Below are 25,398 nucleotides of genomic sequence, written 5' to 3'. Positions count from 1 at the left end.
AACAGATGGAGGGGCTAGAGGTCAAAGTTATCAGGTGGTTTTCTGTCATAGAGTCTTCAGCTACTCATGTGCCCACACCCCTTAAAAAAGCCCTGACGTCAGATGAGGCAAGAGGTGTCTATATATGGAGTAGATGTCCTGACCGTCTCATTTCTCTGTCCTTCTACGTCCTGTGCCTCCCCTGTGTTCCATAAGTACAGAGAGGGACTAAGGATAAAAACCAGTGCAGGTACCCCCTATTCTCTGGAGAGTATAATGGCCTAGAGCAGGGATCCTCCCTGGTACATGCCAGTGTTGGTACATGCCAACACTTGTACCTTGTCCACATGTACCAGCACCATTGATTCTTTAATATTTGTCTCTGCATTGACTTTTTAATTTTTAACTTTCTTATTTTGAGCAAACAGCTGTGAAATCCAGCTTTGATCTGATAATTAAATTTCCTTTCAAATACACATTAAAATAAATAGAACCATTAAAATTTTTACAAGGTTCACCCGTGTAGCTTCTTACATACTTGCCTTGGTTTGGAGATCACATTTTGGGAATCCCAACAGAGTGGAAAGAGCATGGGCTGGGGAACTCTACCCTGCTATTTCCAATTGTGTGATTTGGAACCATTATTAGTTCTCAACCATAATTTGCTCACTTGAGAGATGTAGATAATATCTACTTTGTCATTTACTCTATGGATTAAAGAAGATAGAGCCAAGGAAACAATTACAGTGTTTGGCAGAAAGCGAGCTCTCAGCAGATACTAGGTTATTCTTTCCTGAAGTCTGTTTGGCGAACCCAGGCATGCAAACCTGGAAGTATGAATTCTCAAAAGCAGGACACAAGGCACTTGTAGAAAAGATTATAAGTCCTATGAGAAGTCAGAGTGGGGAAAGGCTGAAATTTTCTATAATGAAGGAGAGAGGGAAACATTTGGGTGAAGGAGAGACCTTATTCCTGGCCTCCCCAACTCTCCCTCAAACTCTCAACTCAAAGCATGGCTGAAGGACCAGTAGTAGCTTTGGCATTACTTGGGAGCTTGTTAGAACCATGGTGTCTCTGGCTCTCCCCAGACCTACTGACTCAGCACATACCTGTTAACGAGTTCCCCCCTGTCACCCCCCACCCTCCATGATTTATATGTCTGAGAAACATTGCTCTGGGCACAAGTATTCTTTTTTTTTTTTTAAGATTTTATTTATTTGACAGAGATCACAAGTAGGCATAGAGGCAGGCAGAGAGGGGGAAACAGGCTCCCCACTGAGCAGAGAGCACTATGTGGGGTTCGATCTCAGGACTCTGATCATGACCTGAGCCGAAGGCAGAGGCTTTAACCCACTGAGCCACCCAGGCTCCCCCAGGGCACAGATATTTTATCTAAAGTTTCTTTCTTTATTTTCTTTCTCTCTCTCTTTTTTTAAAAAATAAGATTTTATTTATTTATTTGACGGAGAGACACACGAGAGAGGGAACATAAGCAGGGGGAGTGTACGAGGGAGAGGCAGGCCTCCCGCCAAACAGGGAGATCTCATGTGGGGCTTGATCCCAGGACCTTTGGATCATGACCTGTGCCGAAGGCAGATGCTTAACATCTGAGCCATCCAGGTGCCCCTATAGTTTATTTCTACTGGGGAGCTAGCTAGTTCTTGCTTTAAGCAGCTCTCTGCACAAGGACCACTAGTGTCCCATGGGCTATGCCTTTTAGAAAATGTAGATTCTCAGACCTCACATCAACCAGCTGTCTGTCATCTGCATTTTAAGCCACTTGATTTTTAGGGCAGTTGTTTGACAACTGCTGTAGTAAGTTTTTTTAAACACTTTTTAAAATAGATTTTTTAAAATTTATTTTTTAAGATTTTTATTTATTTGACAGAGAGAAAGATCACAGGTAGATAGAGAGGTGCGGGTGGGGGTGGGGGATGCAGGCACCCCACTGAGTGGAGAGCCAGATGTGGGGCTTGATCCCAGGACCCTGGATTCATGACCTGACCCGAAGGCAAAGACTTAACCCACTGTGCCACCCAGGTCCCCTGCTGCAGTAAGTCTTAAACCACTGATAGAAACTGCATTTATTCTTCAATTGTATTTGCATTTAAACAAAGCTTTTGAGGAAAGAAACAATCTAATTGTAGTGATCTTAAGCAGTAAGGGGAGGATCTGAATTCAATCTGTATGTAAAGCCTTCCATAAGGCTCATTTTCATCAGTCCTGTGTGTATCTGGGATCCCATCGTACACATGACAGCAGCTTCTGGGAAGGCGGTATCTTAGCTATGTCACATATAGTTGACCCTTGAACAACAAGGGTTTGAATAGCATGGGTCCACTTCTACATAGATTGTTTACAACAAATACAATACTGTAAAGCCTTTTATCTGCTTTATGATTTTTTTTAAAGATTTTATTTATTAGAAAGCATGAGAAAGAGCACGAGCAGGGAGAGGGGCAGAAGGAGAGAGAGAAGCAGACCCCCTCCCGCTATTCCGTCATTGAGATGTAGGGCTTGATTCCAGATGTAGGGCTTGATTCCAGGACCCTGGGATCCTAACCTGAGCCAAAGGCAGCCACTTAACTGACTGAGCACCAGGTGCCCTCTTCCTTATGATTTTCTTAATAACGTTTTCTCTAGCTTACCTTATCGGAAGTGTACAGTATATAATACATACAACATACAAAATATGTGTGCTAATCGGCTGTTCATGTCACCGGTAGAGCCTCTGGTTGACAGTAGACTATTAGGTTTTGGGGGATTCCCGAGTTATACTTGGATTTTCAACTGCATGAGGGTCAGCGCTCCTAACCCCCATGTAGGTCAAGGGTCAAATGTCTTCATGTTCCTTTTTTTTTTTTTTTTTCCCTTTCCGTATTTTAAATTTGATTTAAAAAAAAACCAAAAACATTTTGTTTTTTAGCCGTGCTATCAAGACTAATCAAGACCTTCTCCCCGAAACTCCATGGACACACATTTTCTACAATGATTTTTGGGGGACTCTTCTAACCCACAGCGGCAGCCACAAATCCTACCGGCCCCTGTGCACTCTTTCTTTTCGCCTGAACCACGCTGTCGGAGGCCTGAATCCTTGGAGTTATCACCTGGTCAATGTCCTGCTGCATGCGGCCGTCACAGGTGTCTTCACGAGCTTCTCCAAGATCCTCCTTGGGGACGGATACTGGACCTTCATGGCCGGCTTGATGTTTGCTTCTCACCCCATTCACACGGAGGCAGTGGCGGGAATCGTGGGCAGGGCCGACGTCGGGGCCAGTCTCTTCTTTCTCCTGTCCTTGCTGTGCTACATGAAACACTGTTCTACGAGAGGCTACTCAGCCCGGACTTGGGGCTGGTTTCTGGGGACGGGACTGTGCGCGGGCTGCAGCATGCTGTGGAAGGAACAAGGAGTGACGGTGCTCGCCGTGTCCGCAGTTTATGACGTCTTTGTGTTTCACAGGCTGAAAATGAAACAGATCTTACCTGCCATCTATAAAGTAAGTGATTATTGGTGCTCGAGCATTGGGTTACTGAGCAGTTCTGCTTGCCTGGTCCTTTTTCCCCATTTAAAAAGCAAATTTGTTCCTCTTCAAAGAGAAGCTGGAAGAAGTTATGTTTTGATCTTCAGTAAGTGGAAGTGTCCTTTTCGACCTTTCCCTTCTAACATGCCTTTCATTCATGGATTGTTTTATTTCTTGGACGTCCTAACGTATTTTCATCATTTCAAAGAGGGTAGAAGGGCACTTTTGCCTGGTAAAGATTAGGCAATCTTTGTTTTTATTCATTCTTTATTTCAGCCCAAATTCTCTATAATCCAGTAGATTGCCTGTAATGTGTATTTGTAAAAATATCAGAGCGGGTAATAGAGCCAGATGCTAAACTCTACTGAGGGGAAATCCTCTGCCATTTGTTAATAGTATTTTCCTGACCTGACTTTGGAAAACAGCCCTTCTCTGTAGGGCCATGGGAACTCAGATTCTTCAACAGTGAATCATCTTCACCTTTTTCCTTGTTGTAATGAATAAGAATAGAAGAATCAAAGCAGAAGGAGGTTATTATAGGTTTTGCCCTGAGGCCAATGAAGACCTTTGCCTCAGGGCTTAATATTTGCTCTTCTGTATTCCCTTAGTGGTTTCAAACGCAATGTTGTCTGAAGGTCACAGAAGTGCAGAAGTGCTTTCAGATCCCATCTACCTAAAGAGAACCAGTTTTTGGCTAGTGTGTTAAGGGAAGGAATTGGGCAGACAGAGGTGGTTGAGAAACTATCTCCTTCCCTATTTCTCTCTCATTCATAATAAACTTGCCCTAGCTCTGCCTTCTAGTATAAGGTGTGAACTTGACCACTGTTTGCAAAACTCGGTCATGTTTTAGGACAGCTCCTCTTTCCTTTTGGACACTTATGTGAGGAGCTATGGTTTTGGATACTTACCCTGATCAGGAATGCTGTCGAGTTTACTAGTTTTGGTGACTTTTCCTCCTGCCCCCTGCCCTCAATTCTCAATTTTTTAAAAAAATCAAACTGGGAAGGAATTGAAGTGAAAGGAAAAAAATTGAGGGAGGGGCACCTGGGTGGCTCAGTGGGTTAAGCCACTGCCTTCGGCTCAGGTCATGATCCCAGGGTCCTGGGATCGAGTCCCGCATAGGGCTTTCTGCTCAGCGGGGAGCCTGCTTCCTCCTCTCTCTCTCTGCCTGCCTCTCTGCCTACCTGTAATCTCTCTCTGTCAAACAAATAAATAAAATCTTTAAAAAAAAAAAAAAATTGAGGGAGATAGAAACATTTATTATTACTATTACTTTTAAATGACTATTTTTTTCCACTTACTAGGCAGGGTGATTACTGCTATACTTCTGTGAGGAAGCATAACCCTTTCAGTTGGAACTTAAGTATCCAGTGGTTAATGAAGTTCTTCTGTGATTTCAATTATATGCTGAAACTGTAAAAGAAAACTCTGGTTGGGTCGAGTTTGATGCTTAAAAACTATGCAGTTTGAAAGGCAAACTTAATTTCAAATCCATTTTAACTATTTGTTCAGGAAAATTTAGGGAGAGAAATCTTATTTTTGTTTTTGTTTTTGTTTTAAAACTGTATCAACAACAACAGTAAACTTTCTTGATTTTCTGGAAATAGTAGATAGAATACATATAAATCATGGTCCTTGTCCCTGGGAGAGAAAGGTCTAGTTGAGGACATAGACGCTCTGTGTTTCAGGACCTCACATTGATAACCTGTGAAACATTGTGGTTCAACATTCTACAGAATTTCCACTTTACTGTCTCATCAATTAGGAAATTATTTTGGTATATCAACTCAGGACTTGCGTTTATGACCTTCTGGAGTTCCTTTCTAAGAAATTTTCAGTTCTCTAAGCGTATTTCAAGGACAGAGTTGCTGATAGAGATCCTTCTTATACCTGTGTCCCATACAGTATTTGGGACATAGCTGTAATAAGAAATTATCTTTGTTTATCCGATATTAAAATGTAACCGAGCGTCCTGCTTAAGAAAATGAGAAACGTCACCCGCAAAGGAACTAGCCATGGAGAGTGAAGTCCCCCCCCCCCCCCCACGCCATGGGAAAGGACTTAACACTTTGAAGATTCAGTGTCCTGAGAAGTTTCCAAATGGAAACTTGCCTAGACTGTCTGGCAGCCACTGCATGTGGGCAAGGGAAGTAGTCGGGGCAGCAAAAACACTTCATCTGGGAGTTGGTATCTCAAGCGCACTCTTTGTTTCATTCTCAGGTTTTGGGTCAGTGAGCTTAGTGAGAACGTTTTGGTAACAGATTGTATAGATTTTCAAGGGACTATAGAGATCATCTATGGCATTCCCCTTATTTCCAGCTAAGGTGTAGAGACCAGAGATGTGAAAGTCACCCAGAAAATGGGAGAATCACTAGAACTAAAATACATATTTGTGTGTGTCTAGCGATGATTTTACTATATTGTAAAGGTGTGAAGATGAATGAACAGATGTAATGTCAGATGACTTCCTTAGAATGGAATCAAATATTAACTCACACTGGCGGAGTAACCTTGGGCTAGTTCAATGACCTGCTTCTTTATCTGGAAATGGAGATCATGAGTGTTCTCTCTTAGAGATGTTGTGAAGATTATATGAAATTGTGGGGCGTCCAGTGTGAGCTGGGTGCCCGGTGTTTGGAAGGCACCTGATGTGTATTAGTTGAGAGAAAGAAGAATATTAATGGAAGTGATAGTTCTTTATTTTAAGGAAGAGAAGGCCAAAAGATAAACTGCTGTTTGTCTTTAAACATACAGTCCTTTCAAAAGCATATGAATTAGGAATCGACCAAAGCTGAAGCATGAATATTTAAGCAAAAACTTTCATTTAGAATTTTATGTCTATGGGGCTTGTAAACACTAGCACAGATTACATATGGAAGTTATAGAAAATTCCATATTCTGTCTTTATAATATATAGATTTCTATGCCTGGGGTGAGTTAGAAGAGACTCCGAAGGAAGTGAATTAAAAGACTTTAGAAGGTCCTTTTCAACCTTAAAAGAATAAATCATCTTAAATATCTTACCAATTAACTCCGGATCATGGTTTGCCAGATGAAATAAACTTCCCTGCCCTATTAAAACACAGTTTTTATATAAACAGAAAACTCCAATGCACAAATGTTTAACTCTATTATGCAAAGCAGTGAACTAGCCAAGTACTCAAATCCCAAAATGGCGGTCCTCTTAAAGCTGGAAATTATTAAGACCAGAGGGGCAAGGCTCTCTGTTTTTATAGTTTCATCAGTAATGTTTTTCTCATAGCAGTAACACTCAGCTTCATTCTTCACAGTGTTGGTTTGAATTCTGTACCTCTTAAAAGATCCTGGCCCCCAAACTCAAATGTGCACCAGGACCAGACAGAAGGGACTGGTGGAAGCAAGATTACGCCCACCTCGGGGATTCCTCTTCATCCTATTATTGCAATAAGAACATACAGGTTTGCGTTTGGGAGAGTTGAAGAGTTCCCTAAGAAGACAGACCTCTGGATTTTTCAGTGACATTTTTTTTTTTTAAAGATTTTATTTATTTATTTGACAGACAGAGATCACAAGTATGCAGAGAGGCGGTGGGGGGGGGGGGAGCAGACTCTCCATTGAGCAGAGATTCCGATGCAGTGCTCGATCCCAGGACCCTGCGATCATGACTTGAGCCGAAGGCAGAGGCTTTAACCCATTGAGCCACCCAGGCGCACTTCAGTGACATTTATTATTACTTACTTTTGGTTACTGATTTAAAGACAAATCCTGTTTGGGCCAGACAAAATCTTTGAGATGGCTGAATTTGGCCAGAATTCTTGGCTGCCATTTTTTTTTTTTTAACTTCTAAGATTGATGCAGATATTATATTATATTATATTATATATTATTATATTATGTGAAAGGCTTTTGCATTTCTGCAAAGGAAATATGTAAGTTTTCTATTTCGTGGAAGTATGTGAAAAATAGTAGAGACCTGGCATACTGTAGACATTTTATTTAGTATTTAATAAAAACTTAGAGTCTTTATGTGCTAGCCACTATTCTGAATATGCAAAAAACATAAACACAGTTAACTTATATAATAAGTGCTTATTGAGATAGTATGACTTACAGAATAATATGATTGAATATGACACGAAATAATACAATAATACAGTTATCAATAGTTAGGGGGGATTTGTAAGAAAACACCAAATATAAAATCTTCAGAAACATTTATGAACAAAATGAATGTTCATAGCCATCTTAAAATGTTTAAATGTTCCTAGTACTTAGCGTCAGCATTCTATTTAAGGTGTTTTCTATATTATCTTTGGCATCTAGTGCGCCATCTGGCACGTAGTAGGTACTCAGGATATTATCGAATTCACACTTTTTTCAGATTTGTCTTGGAAAAATATGCGCCTGAAATGTTAAAGTAAAATCCTTTCCTCTTCCCTTTGTGCAATGAGGATTTCATTTCACAGTGGGGTCTGGAGGGTAGAATTGGAAGAAATACATGTCAGAAAAATGTTGAAAAATAAGTTCTTGTCTTTTCATCAAATGATTATTTTAGCCTTTCTTAGATGACTTTCACTTACTTAGTTTTATATGGTCAAAAGTAAGAGGGAGTGGTGAGGAACCCTTGAAACACACTTAAACTAGCCTTGCAAATAAATGCTTGACTTTTATCTGCCCACAAAATTTTTTACAAGTCTCCCATGATCCCGGGAGGTACATGGGTAATAAAATCAGCAAAAGCAACATTTTTCTTACTTACCAAACATCAGTCATTACTTGCCTAGTGGCCATTTTCTGTGCTTATTTAACATCTGTTAACTGTTTTAATGTGGATACATCTTTTTTCCCTTTATTAGCCTCATAATCACTTATTCGGTTACTGGTGGATACAAAAAGGAAACCCGAAAACCAGTGTAACAATTCTAATAATAGCCCAAATTGATTTAGAAAAATGAAGCCCTTCTCGTTTGATCTTTTAAGAATTTCTATGAAGATGACTACCTCTGTTTTGCTAAAGTTGCTTCTAAGATGTACATTATTCAGACAACTTCCTTTTCTTAAAATTAAATTTTGCAGTGCTGTTTCACGTAAACAAAATGAAAAGACCATATTATGAGAGAGGAAATGGGAAGCCATTGCCACTTTTGGAAAACGAGTCAACTCTGTCTAGAAATAACTTTCTTGTTTTATTTATTTATTTATTTATTTATTTATTTTATTTTTTGTTTTTTTTTTTTTGTTTTTTTTTAAAGATTTTATTTATTTATTTGACAGAGAGAAATTACAAGTACACTGAGAGGCAGGCAGAGAGAGAGAGAGGCGGAAGCAGGCTCCCTGCTGAGCAGAGAGCCCGATGCGGGACTCGATCCCAGGACCCTGAGATCATGACCTGAGCCGAAGGCAGCGGCTTAACCCACTGAGCCACCCAGGCGCCCCTATTTATTTATTTTTAAAGATTTTATTTACTTATTTGACAGACAGAGATCCCAAGTAGGCAGAGAGGGAGGGGGAAGCAGGCTCTTTGCCGAGCAGAGAGCCTGATGCAGAACTTGATTCCAGAACCCTGGAATCATGACCTGAGCCAAAGGCAGAGGCTTTAACCTACTGAGCTACCCAGGTGCCCCTAACTTTTTTATTTTAATGCTAAGCAGGATGTGAGTGGTGGGGTTTGCCTATGGTGATAAAGTTTATCCTGGATGTGACGCATAAGCTTGGTTCTACATCAGGGTGTAGTGATTGAACGCAAACAAATAATCCTGTATTTCCAAACCATTCACAGGGTTTACCTTGAGAATGGCTTTTGAGGATGGGGGCTTATATGCTGTTGAAGGTTTTGGTTTGTCACTGTTGGAACATTGAAGACACTAAATTTGGTGCTTCTGTACATCTAGTTTGCGGGACTCCCCCTGTATAGAAGGGCATGAAAAGGGAGGTACAGCACCTCCAGGTACTAGCACATTGAAGCCACATGTGCTTTTTTATTTGCTTATCTGCTGGGGGATGGCATTGGCAGAATATGTTCTCATTTACAGCTTTGTCCCTTCGCCTTCTAGACTAGGTTGTAGTTTTGCTCAAGATGTGACTCTCATATCGATTGCTCTGAGTGAAATATGACATATTTGCTGTTTCTGATTTTCTTCAATCAACATCTGTGCCACTCTACTTCAAGTAGTGTTCCCGCTTTCTTATGATTTTCTTTTTCTTCGCTTGCCTTACACTTGACTTTGTGAGAATCCAGATATCGCAAGATACTCAGATTCTGATCACAGTATTTTCTAGCATTATTGAAACTGGAGGGCTGACTATTTGTCATGTACTTACAAATGAATTTGGATTTCATCCCAGTAAACTTGTTGTAGCATTTAATATTCATGACCTATAGTACTTTAAAACTTTGAACAGCTGCCAACACTGCTAACCAGATAATACCACAAATAAAAGTTGAGGTTCAAAAATACTTTACAATTCAAAAAGTCAAAGATTAATAAGGTATTTTATTTCTGCAGGTTGGCTTCTCTGCTCAGCTGATTTAAGACGATTCTGTATTTTGGTGACAGTTTAGGTTTACGCTGAGTGAAATTGGGAAGCTGACTACTCTTGTAAGTTCATGTAATGTTTGCATTAGAGTGTTAATGAAACAGTGATCTAGTCACACATTATCTTTGTTGTTTTTTTAAAGATTCATCTTTGTACAAAACAGTGTGTTAGGTGATATGCGGATTCAAAGACGCAATGACAGAATTCTGCCCGTGAGGGCATTTTATTTTATTTTATTTTATTATTTATTTATTTATTTTAAAGATTTATTTATTTGACAGAGAGAGAGAGGGAGAGATCACAAGTAGGCAGAGAGAGAGAGGAAGGGAAGCAGGCTCCCCGCTGAGCAGAGAGCCCGATGCGGGGCTCGATCCCAGGACACTGAGATCATGACCTGAGCCGAAGGCAGCGGCCCAACCCACTGAGCCACCCAGGCGCCCTGAACAATGGTTTTGACGGATACATAGAATGCATGAATTTATAGAGGAAAATGAGTTAGAAAGGTAGGTTTAGAGAGCTAGTATGTATAATGATGTACAGACCTTTTAAGATATGTTGTGGCCCCAACAATGTTAGGAGACATTGCATGGTTTTTAAATGTTTTTGTGTTTCTACTGCTATGTGGAATGGTATGTGGTATGTTGGAGAAGCTTGACAATGTCCAGGCTAGCTCCGTTTTGCTCCTTGGGAGATTTTCTTCTCTGTTCTTCCCTGGGAACAGACCTGAGAGTGGGACCCTTTGGTGATGAGACTAGACTTAAGAATCAGACTCAGGAGGTTTAGTTCATTCAGTGAGTGTTTCCTGCCAGCATTTGTCTTGTTCTTTAGCATTTTTAAAAAGGGGGGGGGCAGTTATTTTTTGAAGACTAGATTATTTTACTTTTTACTCATAGTATCTAGCATCTTATTATATACTCTTGATGGGAAAAACAGGGAGTCTTTTAGGGCTTTCTCCTGTGTCCATTCTTCTAGTATTGCTGAATGATGTTCAAATGTTGTTACAGTGAATGGTCACAATTACAAAATGCCTCTTTGTTTTGCATTCCTTCTTATAGGAAGAAAGAAACATTTTTCAAAATGGTCCTTTTTACAATCCAGAATAAAATACTCTATCAGCACTGAATTCCAGCCAGTTAACTCAGTATACCATCAGTGAAAATGACACGCAAATTGGACCTTGTGATGAATAAATAATGAGTCTCACTGAAATCATCTATGCTGTTCTCATAACACTGTCTGGGATCCGTATTACATCACTCGGCTCAATTTTCGATAACCTGCTGCCTCAGAGGAATCAGAGTGACTGACGGGATCTCATGATTATCTGGTTGCTTGTATTCAGCTCGGTACTGTCAATTTCACAGAAAAACGATGTGGTCTGCACCAATTTCAAATCATCGTCATTGCCCAGAAGTCAGCTTTCTGTCTTAAATACTCGGCACAATGGGAATGCTAATTGAGTGTTGACTTCTCGAATGAAATTTAAGCTATAGAAAGACAGATTCCTGGATGCATTAGAGATTCCTTAAAAGGCATGACTGGGGTAGGAGGTGGGGCAGATGAAACTGAGTGTGAAATCAAATTCATTGATAGTTAAAATAGTTAGGAAATGTTTTAGTACAGTAAGCTTTCAAGGCGTGGTATATTTTATTGTTTACATCAGTTTCATACCTCCTGATCAGTGTTCCTTTATTCAAAGAAGAATGGTAAGAAATCAGAAGGGGAGAACAGACATGCCAAAGTGTGCAGTGACGTGGTGCTTGGAAGGTCAACGTGCCCTTGCTCTCAGGATTTGTCTTTACAACTGTGCGGCACCCAGATGGCTCCTGCATGCTCTGCTGGTCTGATTATAACTCTTGCATCAAGTGAAATAGCATGAATTCAGAATTTAATACATGTTTCCTCAATAATTATGGCCTTGATTAGTGAAGCCAGTGTTTCAGTTCCAAAGGACACTTTTTTCTCCACATGTTTATTCATTTAATTTCAGGAGATCAGATGAAATGCAAAGATGATAATCCTTCTCTTTGATATGATGGGGGAATCTACAGGGCCTGCACTTGGTATGTGGTTGTCATTTGGCTTATAATTAATGTAAGATTCAAAGCAAACAGCAGGGACAACGTGAGAAAACTGAAGGACATTTGAAAACAAGTGACTTAGCTTTTAGTAAGAGAAGAAATGAAAAATGTATTTAGATTTTCATTAAAATATTGCTAAACGTAACTATATAGCAAGTACATTTAATAGAGTTCTTGATTAAATGCAGTATTAGCTGTATTTAAAAATACAGTTTGTGTGTTCAAAAATGAAAACAAGATGAAAAACGTAATATTTTAATTTAGTGAATTTTGAGTTGTTGTATCTGTTGGTAGTACCAACCTAGCCCTTTGGAGACCATTATGTCAGTTTTTAGTGTGTAAACTCTGTCCACTCCCCTTCAAAAGTGTTTGCGTGTTTGTGTGTGTTACATGTCCCATTAGGATAAACTACATAAACACTGTCTTATATACCGTAGTCAGATTATACCAAGGTCTACATGAATGATTTGAGTGATTTCCATAACTTTCATGAAATAGCAAACTCCAAATTGCATAGAATTTTTATTTCTCCTTATTTGAAGTCAGGCAAAAACTTGCCAGTTTCTGTGTTCCATGGAGTGTAGTTTCTTCTTAAGATCTCATGACATCGTGTGATAAACAGTTAAGTATATATATCTAAGAGTATAAGAACAACTGCTGTTTACTCTGAATCACCACTGGGTGTTTGGCTAATCGCCCCGTGCATAAGCACAAGGAAGGCTGCCGTGGAAAAGCCGAAGGACTGGAGCCTTAAGATTTAGATTTAAGTCTCCGTGACCTTGGATAAATTGCTGAACATCTTGAACATCAGTGACATGGTCTGTAAAATAGGAATATAATATTTGCCTTGCAGGGTTGTTAGGTATGAATATAGTAAGTGTACACTTTTCTGCTCCATTCCTTTCCTGTAGAAATACCATCATGGTCATCAGCGTTTTACTGTGTTTCCACAACGTTTCAGCAGTAGTGAACTTTTTGTGTGTCATTTTGCTGAGCACTCAATTAGTGTGGTTGTGGCTTTTCTTGTGGGATGCAGGAAGAAATGTCTCTCAAGAAATGGAGTGTTTGCCTGGGTGGCTCAGTGGGTTAAGCCGCTGCCTTCGGCTCAGGTCATGATCTCAGGGTCCTGGGATCGAGTCCCGCATCGGGCTCTCTGCTCAGCAGGGAGCCTGCTTCCTTCTCTCTCTCTCTCTCTCTCTCTGCCTGCCTCTCAGTGTACTTGTGATTTCTCTCTGTCAAATAAATAAATAAAATCTTTAAAAAAAAAAAAAAAAAAAAAAAAAAAAAAAAAAAAAAGAAATGGAGTGTTTGCGATCGCATTCACCCCTGCTGACAATGTAAAGAATATTGAGGAACAAAACTCTTTTTCAAGGATAATGCTTCTGAACAACAATTTGATCATTTATCTTTTGTTTAATTGATTGAAAACAAGTATGTTGAAGTCATTCCTTAATGTTTCTTCACTGTTAATATCTTCCCATCAGCTCCTACTTTTATAGCCTGGTTTTTTCCCCTTTGGGCTCAGGATGGTGCTGTTGCTTATGTATCTGAAAATGGAGGGGAGACGGGCTTTCCTGTTCTCCTCCCCCAGCACCCTGTTGCCTGTGTATTTCCTGTAGCCAGGTTTATAGGAAGGAAGATGAGTTCAGTATCAGCAATAGCTTGCAGCGTTTAAGTCTCATTCTCTCAAGAACGGGGAAGCACTGTTATCACCTAGAGGTGAATGTTAATCTCTTTCTTCCCCCTATTCTTTCCCAAACCTGGCAGGCAATATTGTTGCAGCTGATTCCAGAATCTGTTACAACAAACCTTTTCAGGGAAACACGGAGGCTGGTTTTTTCTTGTTGTTCATTTATTTGCCCACCTTTCTAGCAGAAGTTTTGTTTTTTTAGGAGCAATATGGTTTCTGGCTACCAAAATTTTTTATAAAATACTTTGGATGCCAGGGTGCCTGGATGGCTCAGTGGGTTAGGCTTCTGCCTTGTGCCCATGTCATGATCCTGGGGTCCTGGGCATGGCATTGGGCTCCCTGTTCACCGGGGCGGGGGGGGGGTCTGTTTCTCTCTCTGCCCCCCCGCCCCCCGCCGGCTTGTGCTCTCTCTTGCTCACTCCCATTCCTTCTCCCTTTCTCTCTCTTTCAATTAAATAAATAAAATCTTAAAAAAAAATACTTTGGATGTCATAGTCATATTCATACCAAGTTATTTTTATAGAAACCCAAATCCTTGTAACTTTGGCTTGCCGGGACAAGTCTGTAATAGGTAAAATTGGATTTGATTTTTAGAAAATTCAGTATTTAAAAATCTGCTCTAACTGACAGAGAATACAGGGGTTGGGTGGGGGATGGTGACTGTTCAAAGATTTTAGGATTCATTTCATCATGGGCTTCCTTTGACTAGTCCAACCTGGGATGACCATCTTCTCCTGGGGAGACAGTTTTAAAACAGAGATTGTAGCACAAAACCGGGAGCTACCGAATCAGATTCTTTTGGTCTGTTTCCTTTTTGTCTTTGAGGCATTGACAGGGAGCTGGTGGAGAGGTAGCAGGAAAAAAACTACTTTTTAAAGGCTCTCCCTCTGATTTTGATGAAAAGCTAGGTTTGGGACCCACTGATGTATCCATTGAGAATCTGATACCCACATACGATATTATTAAAATTATCAACTTTTTATAGAAACTTAAGATTTGGGGGCTAGAGAGAGGTATTGGAAACTATATCTACAAGCCATGCCCCCTCTTTTCACGAATGTGCGGCACAGGCTTGGTTGAGAACAGAGCCTCCTCCCCGAGTCTGTCCTTACTGTTCCCTAGGTTCTCTGTGCTGTCAGTCATTCTAAAGTACCTGTTGAAACTGAGTTTTTTGTTTGGTTGTTAACCTCCTCCCAGGCCCCTTCTTTTCTGGTCCCTGTCCCCTGCCACACCCCCAACTACCTTCAATTAAGTGCTTATGTACTTGCATGCTGTCATTCTAGGTCTCTAGTTTGAGCTAAGCCTGCATTCAAATGGAATATTTACTTTTGGAGCTACCAGAAACTTAACACAAAGAGACGAAAACCACTGTGTGTTTTTTTCCCCTAATTGAGGGAAATTGCCTTTACTAACAGCACGTTCCTGTTTGAAGTAGGTTACCCTTCAGTAGAGGGATCTTGTTTTGGATGATGTGGAGCCTGAGATTGGTCTGGAAGTAGAGAATTAAACAAATATTGGGGCAGCTCTCTGTTGCTACCCTCTTCCTCTACTCCAAGGCACCGCACACTAACTCAGAAGCAGGGGATGTTTTAGGCAGCAGCAGCAGACAGAGCAGCTGGCTGTGTTGTTATTTACCCTGGTACTTATTCCAGAATTGTGGTGGGATTTTTAAAATGCCACCAGTAGTGTCTTACAGACGTTCAGAGTTTCTTTTGACTAAACAGTGTGAGTTTAGTGTCTCGCTGTTGCGTGGATATTTGAATCGGTGACAACTGCAATGCCAAAAGTGAGGATAACTCCAAAATGAATGTATTTTAGGGATAAAATGGCAAGAAAGGAAAAAATGTAGAGGTGCCAATTGAAAAAATGGGCTGGCTGAGCGACAAAAGGGCTGAATTTAAGTTGTCAAAGCAGCAGCCTAAAGTTTCTGGTTTGGGGACAGGATAATTTGTAGTCTTTGATTCTCCTGCTCTGCGGTATAATCTTCTCCAGGGCTGTGCTGACTTTCATATTGTTCAAAGAGGAAAAGAAATAACCCATTTGAATTCATTAGCTTTCATTTGCATATACACAGAGCTGGTGGTAATAGTGGTAACAACCACCATTTATCAGGGCTTACTGTGTGCTAGCAAAGTGTCTTCCATGCATTATTTTGTTCATTCTATGAGAGTAGGTATTATTAATCTCATTTACAGTTAAGGAAGCTGAGGCTTCTAGAAGTGAAATAATTTTGCCCAAGGAGTCACAGGTAGTATGTAAGTAGAGAAAGAAACTCATTCCAAATGTCTGACTCCAAGGTGGGTGGTCTTCCCATAATACTGTTTCTACACAAGTGTAGCTGAAGTGGACGATCCAAAGAGTGTTATGAAAGAAACAACCATTCTCCTGTTCCTTGGCCCTGGGACCAGTGCTGCTTACTTACAGTAGCTTGAAATACAAATAATCATCTCTTCCATAGGCAACAGTTACTGTTATGGGTGCTAAAAATACATAGATGGGTAATACATTATCCCAGCCCCTCGGAAGTATAAGGCAAATATGCAATGGTCAGATCACTCTGCACTAAGTGCTAATAGAATTCCATGGAAAGTGCTGGAGAAGCAAATGTGACTGGCAAATTGATTCAGCCTGGTTAAGGAAGAGCCTGAGAAGGTGGCAGAGAAGTCATGACTTCTAAATAGCTTGGCTCATCTGGGATTTTGTTTTGGTTTTAAAAATTTCTGTAAGGGGACATCTGGGTGGCTCAGTCGGTTAAGCCTCTGCCTTTGGCTCAGGTCATGATCCTGGACTCCTGGGATCTAGTCCCACATCAGGCTCCAGCTCCATGGGGAGTCTGCTTCTCCCTCTGACCCTCTCCATCCTCATGCTCTCTCTCTCTCTCTCAAATAAATAAATAAAATCTTCTGAAAAATTTTTAAAAAATTCTGCAAGTTACATCATTTCATGCTTGTGCATTTCATTTGGATTCGGAGTCAACTTCCAAAATTTGCTAGATGCTTTTTAATTTTTTTTTTTAATTGTCTGATAAGCAGGTACTATGTGTCTTCTAGATAGGAGGTCCTGTTCTAGATGCTGAGGATAAAGTAGTGAAGAAAACAGGCAGAACTCCTCCAGTTCTCTTGGAATTCACATTTCTTTTCTAACTTAGCTGTCCCAGTCACCCTGTGAGGTCACTCTTTGTGCTGCATCTTACAAGAAGTTGAATGAGCTCCCCTGAATTGATCAGTATACCATGAGACTGGATTTCAAAGGCAATGCTAAATCTAAATCCAGATCATTTCCAGCGCAAGTCATGGTCTCTGCGTTGAGTTCCCTGAAGGAAAAACTGGTTTATTTATTTAAGGTGTTAGATGAACAGTACTTTGTGTGTGTACAGGTATGTAGTTGGTTTAGAAACCTTGAGACCAAGCACCGGATCCTTTATTTCATTTGCATCCCCTTGTCCCAGAGATCTTGACATTGAGACCTTGGTATTTGGAGTTTGATCCTCAATATCACGTTGGGCGACAGGGCATATCATATATGCCGTAGTTTTGTCCTACGCCGCGCAGATTTAAGAGAGAGATGTTGTACGTGTATATGTCTTTCGAAGTTGAACTGTTTTCGATTTGCTTCTGAAACTCCTATCAACTTCTGCTACCAGCTCTGAAATGCGTGGTGTTTCTCAAAAGCATGCAGAAAAGAATTATTTGGAGTCCGTTTACATTGAAGTATTTGGTTTGGCTCTGAATTTCATATTGTCGCATCATTGCTAATCAACCATATTAACTTATTTATGTCCCCAGGAGAGGCAGTGCATATCTAATGGCTCTTTAAGGGGAAAGATGAGTCTGCACGATAGAGGTTGTTTTTTAATTCAGATAAAAACTCTTTTTCCTGCAAATTTCATTAAAAATCTAAAACAGTTCAGATTAACCAACAATGTGATGCCAAGGATTCCTGTGTGTCTTAGTGGGTTCTAAGCTGTGTAGGATGTCAGGTCTTGTTTGATGTGGATAGTAAAGACTAGTTTTAGAGTCTGAGCAATTCTCTATTTATGTAAAAAAAAAAAAAAAAAGGCTGAGAAGTTCCCTGATTCAATACCTAAAATGCTTGAGGCCAGATGTGATTCTGATATTTTTTTTTATTATTCAAAAGTAATAGGGTGCGTATATTCTGTATTTTGTAACATGGCACCATTTTGAAGTAACAAACATTAAGAGTTTCTGAAGGGAAATATATGAATATTTACAATAAAAGGAATAAAGACTAAATAACCTCATGTCAATTTAAATCAGGAGTTTTATTTCTTTTTAACTGCTTTCTTGAGATATAATTCATATATCATAAAATTGAACCACTTAAAGTGGACAGTTTGCTTTTTTGAATATATTCATTGAGTTTCTGTAACTATTACTGTATATTTTTTTAATATTTTATTTATTTATTTGACAGAGAGAGAGAGAGATCACAAGTAGGCAGAGCAGGGGGGAGGAGGGAAGCAGGCTTCCTGCTGAGCAGAGCGCCCTCTGTGGGGCTCCATGTGGGGCTCCATCCCAGGACCCTGAGATCATGACCTGAGCTGAATGAAGGCAGAGGCTTAACCCACTGAGCCACCCAGGCGTCCCTATTACTGTATTCTTAAGCATATATTTTGAAGTTAAGGATAAGGAGCTTTAGACCTGTAGTGACTGTGTGTGTGTGTGTTTTGTTTGTTTTCAAGATGTATGTTTTTATTTTTTACTTTTCAAGTTTAAGATGATCTGTAGAGAAAAGTTACAACCTTAAACCATGTATGTCAATAAACCTGGTTAAAGACTTACTGAGACCCCTGTTCTCACCTCTTTAATATTGTTTGCACATCTTATTTACTGTTTAACAAATTGGTAATGAAGTTTGGGTAGTCGAGGTATCTTCTTCACTTTTATTTTTGGGTCATAGTGCTGGATCCTTCTTTCTTTCTTTCTTTCTTTTTTTTTTTTAAACCATGATAAATCTTTGGCTCCTACATAAATGCAGTTATCTGGAGTAAGAATCTGATGTCAGAATGGTTTTTTTTTTTGAAGTATGATGAATCATAGTCCCCTATATAAATGTGGTTTTCTGGAATAAGAATCTAACGTCAGAATTTGATTGCTTTTTTGGTTGTGTGTTTGGTACCTGCAACCCTTGATTCTTGAAAGAACAGTGGTAGGAATCTGGATACTTCTTATTCTTTCCCGTATCTTTGCCTCTCATTGCATTACACACGTCTGACACATGCGGAAGTAATTAAGTTGTGTTTAAGTACATATAATTGAGTTGTTTTTAGCTCTGACCAGGAGTTTTATCAAAGTGTAAAGGTGCTTGTCAAATCTAGAATAAAACCAATTTCCATTCCCTTACTTTTTTTTGGAAAAAAAAAAAAAGAAAAAAAGAGAAAACGTATTTTTAGACAAACTTAAATACATTTAAAAGATGGAGCTGAGTTTAAAGGTTTTTTTTGTTTTTGTTGCCATTTTTTATCCCTTTAACGGAATGGCCATCCTAAAATATGTCCCAAGTTGCTTCCTAAAGACAAATTCACTCCTGAGCAATTTTAAAAGAGCAATAACATAAACTTAATTATGGTAGAACCATTCTATAAAGATTTAATATGCCATTAAGACATTTGCTGATTTACATCAGATTTATATAAAGGTTGTTTGAACCTATACCTTTGCATCCAGCTGGTAGCCTTTTTCTAAGTTAATTACATGAAAGCCTCTGAAAAATGTTAGACATTTGAGAGAAGTTGTGATTTCAGAGATAAAGGGAGCATGCTGTGAAAAGTATGGCCGTATGGCATAATGACATCAATCCTGCAGTTCTAATCAGGAGGCCTGGGTTCTCACACAGTTTCTGCCACTAGCTAGTTGTGTAATTGTGGACAAGTCATTTAGCTTTTGCAGTGGGTTTTTTTTGTTTTTTTTTTTTTCCTAATATGAGAGTTTTGGGGGATGCTTAAAGAAACAAATTATTTGATACTATGTTTAATCATAATTAAAAATAATTTTATTGCTAAGTTTCAAAAAACTTTTGATAGCTTTCTTTGTCTTTGAAATAATCTGATTGGAAAGATGGATTAATTGTGCAGATATTAAGTTCTTCATTTATTCCCATGAACAAAAGATGAGATCCCAAAATACTTATAATAATGGTTTTTGAAGGCCAGGTATGTACTGCAAACTGAAATGGGCTGTGTGTGTTTTATTCCAACTTTCAGAGGAATCTATCTGTAGTAAAATACATCCATTCCTCCTTTATATCATGAGGGTATATATTTATCTTTTTCATGACCTTGTACACTTAAATACAGTTAACACTTGATTTTCTGAAATGGATTTTCTCAGAAGTAAATCATACGTTCTTAATTTCTTGTTCTAGTTACGTCATTATTTCCTTATGTCATTTTACATTAACTATGCTGTGATTTAATGTGTATTAGAAATGGACTCTGATCCAGTTTTCTGTGCAGGAAAAATAGCATGTTTTCCTTAAAAACCAAAATGAAGTTGCCATTCTCTCGAGGGAAATTAAAAAAAAAAATAAAGAAGAAGTAAAAGAAATAATATTATAAAGTGTCGAACTATGATCTGGATTGAGAACTCATCATACTTCATCCTCAGTCGCAGAGGTTGGCAAACATTCAGTATAAAGGGCAAGGTAGTTCATTTCCTTTGCTTTATAGGACCATGTAGACTCTATGACAACTATTCAGCTCTACTGACCTACTGCAAACAAATGGGTGTAGCTGTGTTCTAATAAAACTTTATCTAAAATCAAGCAGGTACCAGATTTGGCCCACAGGCTATAGTTGGCATTTCTCTATCTAGTAACTTAATTGGTAAACCCATGCTTATTACATCATACAAGTTCTCCAAGGAGATTAAGTCAAGAACAATGTATTTATAGTAGGGTGAATCATTCAATGTCATACAGGTTACCTACATTTTACAAAGGGCTTTTACATTCATTTTTATTTTTGAAGAGAAGTTGTGATTTCAGAGATAAAGGGGACAAGCTGTGAACTTCTGTCAAGACGATATTAACCTTCCTCTTTTACAGTTGAGAAAGCCCAGAGTTGCACTGTTTGCCCAAGGATACCCTGGGAGAACAAGATTTTACTCTGTTTCCCTGCTTTATATTTTATCAAAGTACTAGTGAACTCATTGAGAAGTTATCTCCAGTCTTGCTTTGTGTTACTTGGATATCCTGTACCCTAGAATTTTGAAAGTAAGTTCAGGTCCAAATTTAACACTGTGACTATTCTCTCTATACCAGATTCATTCAAAATAATCATAGAAAGTAAACTTTGGTAACAATTCCCCCCTACAGGAAGCCCAAGTAAGCAGAAGGTGGTTTCCAAGAATAACCAGCTCTAGAAGTTCATAGCAGCTGTAAAAATACATCTTCAGTTGAAATTTAGCTTGTAATATAAGGGTACTTGAATTTTGCTTTTTGCATATCTTCCTCAATTTCTTTTCTTCTTTTCTTTCTTTCTTTCTTTTTTCTTTTTTTTTGCAAGTGACTTAGAAAAATATATTGAGGCTATTTATTGATTACTCTTAATACAAAGGCCAGAATCTTTTATCATGAAGAAGAGCTGTCACTGGAAAAAAGTAGAAAAGTAAATACCAGTTTAATAATTTTTTTTCTTGGCCTAGAGCCGTTGTTGTTGGTGGAGTGATGGTGTGTTTTTTGTTGTGTTTACCTCCTGAGTAGGAATGAAGCAATTGGCTTTGGCAGTGATTTTTTTTTTTTTTTTTTTTTAATGTTTTGGTGATCAGTGCATTGGTGGTTGTGGCATAGTTCAGTTGGGAGCTAGCAGAAAGCCTGACAGCATTATGCTATTTACTGTTTTACTGCTCCTTGAAAAGCAGCCATTTTGCTCTGTCTGAATGAGGAACACTTAGGGCAGTCACACATCATTAGAATTATTGGTTCAGGTTTTAAAAATCTAAGATAAAATAAAACCTGCAATCAGTGTAAATTTCACATATGTTTTCCCCTTTAATTCCCCCAGCCAGGCTCACCAAGCCAAGATCTCAGATCCTGAATGTTTTGTAAATACATTTTATAACAAGTATTGTTTAATTGTTCCTTTTGAGTGCAATTTTAATTTGACCCTTTTCAGAATTATTTCATTCTTTTTTACAATGATTTGTAATATTTTCTTCCCATTCTTAATTAGGCAGTCAGCTGCATGAAGAAATATGCCTGCTGCTTTAATAGCAACATGGCCTGGGGATTCTGATTTTACCTCTTTGTACCTCCATACATCTCGAATCTAGGGTTTTTGAAGATCAAATGAGTGTGAATACATAGAAATATCAGAGTGTCCAACACATAGTAAATGCTCAATTAATCTGAGCCATTTTTATTTTAATCTGTTTTTAAGGTGGTCCTTTTCTCTGCGAATGGGCTATTTTAAAATATGTACCATACAGGTAACCTGGTTGTTCCCATTACCATTTGTTTTAGAAGTCAGAGTCCATTAGAGGAATTAGAATAAATGTGACTACTCTGATATTATTAGGTAATATTGCAAGGATATTATTTCATTTTTATCTGCATCAGTCTTTAAATTTTATTCTTCACTGCAACACTAAACTGTGAAGTGGCTATCTTTTTAACAGGGATATTTAGAAATGAGATAAAAATAACTTCCTCCCCGAGACCACAGGGTCCATACACTGGAAGTATGCAATTATGTAGAAGTTTCTCAAATGCCACAATAGCATCCTTTTGAAGGAACTGATGTTGTTCAAGAATATCCTAGCTCCCATATCCTCATCTCTCACGTTTGTCTAGGGGTTCATTGTTTACAAATCGGTATTCACCTCAAGTCACCTCCTAAAGACCTCAGCAAGTATTGAAGACTCTTCATTAAGGGCAAAGGATGACCAGAGATTATTACATAATTTGATTCCTTGCATCTTGTTAAGGAGAACTTGCAAGTCTAATCATTCAAAGTCTTGTCTTCCTGATTCTTGTCTTTGTGTCTCCATCGCCTTTGTCCCTTCTCTTCTTTATAAGATACTGTATCCTTCCTCTCCTCTTCACTAATTAAAAATAGCCCTAAGCATGAGGAACTTGACTGGGCCTCATAGGGCAGGGATATTTAAAACACAGTCTGGGACAGGCTTTGTTTGCCACAGGGACTTTAAATGCTTTAAATTGTTTCGAATCCCAAATCAGTGCAGTACCCACCAGGGGGGAAAAACTCAAATTGTTGAAGAAACTGTGGACACCAGCACAAATATGTATGTCAAAGAAATGAACAGCTGTAGTATCTCCCCTGACCGTGTAGACTTCAGAAAGTCTCAGGGTGAAGGGCCTTTTCTATATTTTATCTTATGTAGGTCCATTGACTAGAGAGAACAGACTGGACTGTATCAAGATCTGGTGTAACTAAAACTGCCCTCATATACTGTTCTCCTGCCCCCTTCTGGGCTCCTGTCATGTTTCATTGTCCTTTTATTCATTCATTCCATCATTTTCTCAGTCATTCATGCATTCATTCACCCATTCGGTACTAAGTGTTCTGTGGTGGGTGCTGACAGAATTGGTGTGGATCATATACTTTGTGACCACAACTTCTATGAGCTTGTGTTTGTGTAGGAGAGCTGTGAGAGTCATTTCAGAAGAGTGTGTTAATTAAGATTGCTTATGCTCAGTGCCACCTTGGGCCTTGGTGCCACGTTGGTGTAAGATTGTACGCTCTGAGGAGGCGGGGATTGATGTAGCCTGGAGAAATTGGGGAAGTCTTGTGGACGAACTGGAATTTCACCTGGAGGTGAGGGAGAACATTTCAGATAATGACAACATTAGATTGATGAATGAGTATTTGGTTTGTATCTAGAATAATCATGAGACTGGTATCATTGAGGGAATTTTGAAGTATCAATAAAGATATCAGTAATGCTTAAAGGACTTTGAACTTTAGATAGTAAAGACAGGCCAGATTTTGGACAGCTTTGAATCCTAGTCCAAGGACATAGGAGTCTAATTCTTATTTTATTATTGCCTGTTATTGAGAATTATTGTAGATATGTGATGAAGAGTAGTGACTAAAAGGATAAACAAAGGGATACGGTACTAAGCCATGAGTGCAGAGGAAGATGAAATTTCTGATCCTGAATGGCACCAAATAGCTCTGTGTCCTCGGGGAACATGTTTAAGCTCTTAGGACATCAGTTTCCTCACTGCAGAATACACATTGAGGAGATGCTTTCTAAAGTTCAGGGATTTTACAGGTAGGAACTGCTGAGCTCTGGATCTCTCTAGCATTTACCCATCTGTGGCTTTACAAACTTTCCTTGTGGAAGTTAATGGTCTTTTATGTCCAATGCCACCTTAAGGTTGAGGGATGTGGCTGGTGAAGAACTGGCAGTGGTGATTGCAAAGTGGACACTGTGTGGTTTGGGGAGAGTTAGGGCATAAAACCCTGGTCTTAGGGTAAAAAATAAAAATAGCTTTGAGTTCCAGTTCTTCTCATTAGCAATGGGATTCTGAGCAACGTGCTTCGCATCTCCAAGTCTCCCTATCCTTTTGTAAAGTACTGACTCACAGAGTTTGCAAACATCAGAGGGTTTTAGAAAGAATGACTTGAGATTGTATAAACATTGTAAAATGTTTAATAAACATGTATAATTAGTGTTACTACTACTATTACATGACTTCCCCCCACATTCCATAGTTGAATATAATGCCAGAAGAGAATGGTATTTTCTAGACAACTGCTCTCTCCACTAGAAGACAGGACCCCATCTGGGAGGTATAAAATGACTCAACAGGTGTTGGAATTCATTAGGCAATTATACACGATTCTCTCTTTGCTCATAATATCTGGTCTCTTATGGAAGAATACAATGGAGCTTAATTTGTACTCACTTTAGTATATCTTTCGGATGAACTGCATTTGTTTAGATCGTTGAAGCAACAAGACATGTGGGTTGATTGGCAATATGGTGTGGAATAGAACAAACGTGGATTTATTATGAAATATGATCCGCCCTGTAAAATTTCTGGAGTGTTTAGGAGTTATTATGGAACCTGTTCAAGAATGGAATTTCTTGGTATTACTTAAAAGGGAATGTTTGAGCTATGGAGGGTGAATAAAGACTAGCACACCCTGTCATTTTTATTTTCTTTTATTTTCTTATATTTCAACACGTCTAGCACGGGGTTAAGATATTTCATCTTTTGGTTTTATTAATGTTTGACTTGCCCACAGTATGAGCTCTGTGAGTTTTCTGCACTTCCGAGTATTGCTGGTGGTGACTGCTGTATTGAGGTGGGGAATGGGGTGTAGCATGAGGGGCCAGGGATCACCAGGGCATTTGAACAAGAGTGGTGTGAGGTGGGAGCAAGAAGCCAGAACGTTTCAGTCAGGTATTTTAGCCAATCCCTTCCACTTCCATTTGCTTAGTCCAGACTGACTGGGTGCGAGTCATGTCCCTGGTAAAAACTTCTTCCTTATCTCCCAGAAGGGTTCTCACGGCCAGGAGCCAGTCCAAAAAAAAAAAGATTGACAGTTAAGTCAGAACGTCTACTAAACCACAACTGTTAAAGCAGACAGAATCCCCATTAGGTGAATGCTTTTTGGACC

General features: G+C 39.1%; 1 protein-coding gene across 2 annotated transcripts in view; it reads left to right on the top strand.

Moving 5' to 3' along the window:
• Nucleotides 1-25,398, top strand: part of TMTC2 (transmembrane O-mannosyltransferase targeting cadherins 2) — a 435,623-nt gene that overhangs the window by 162,695 nt on the left and 247,530 nt on the right. Inside the window, exon 2 of one of the 2 annotated variants that reach the window (XM_059402386.1) lies at nt 2,906-3,476. The exons of the other annotated variant lie outside the window; for it this stretch is intronic. Within the exon in view, the coding sequence (XP_059258369.1) occupies nt 2,906-3,476 (571 nt within the window). The remainder of the gene's footprint in view (nt 1-2,905; nt 3,477-25,398) is intronic. 2 annotated transcript variants of the gene reach the window in all.

Source organism: Mustela nigripes, chromosome 6 (genome assembly GCF_022355385.1).
Source record: "Mustela nigripes isolate SB6536 chromosome 6, MUSNIG.SB6536, whole genome shotgun sequence".
NCBI lineage: Eukaryota > Metazoa > Chordata > Mammalia > Carnivora > Mustelidae > Mustela > Mustela nigripes.
The sequence above is the reverse complement of the archived record's forward strand: the minus strand, read 5'-3'. Positions and strand labels throughout refer to the sequence as shown.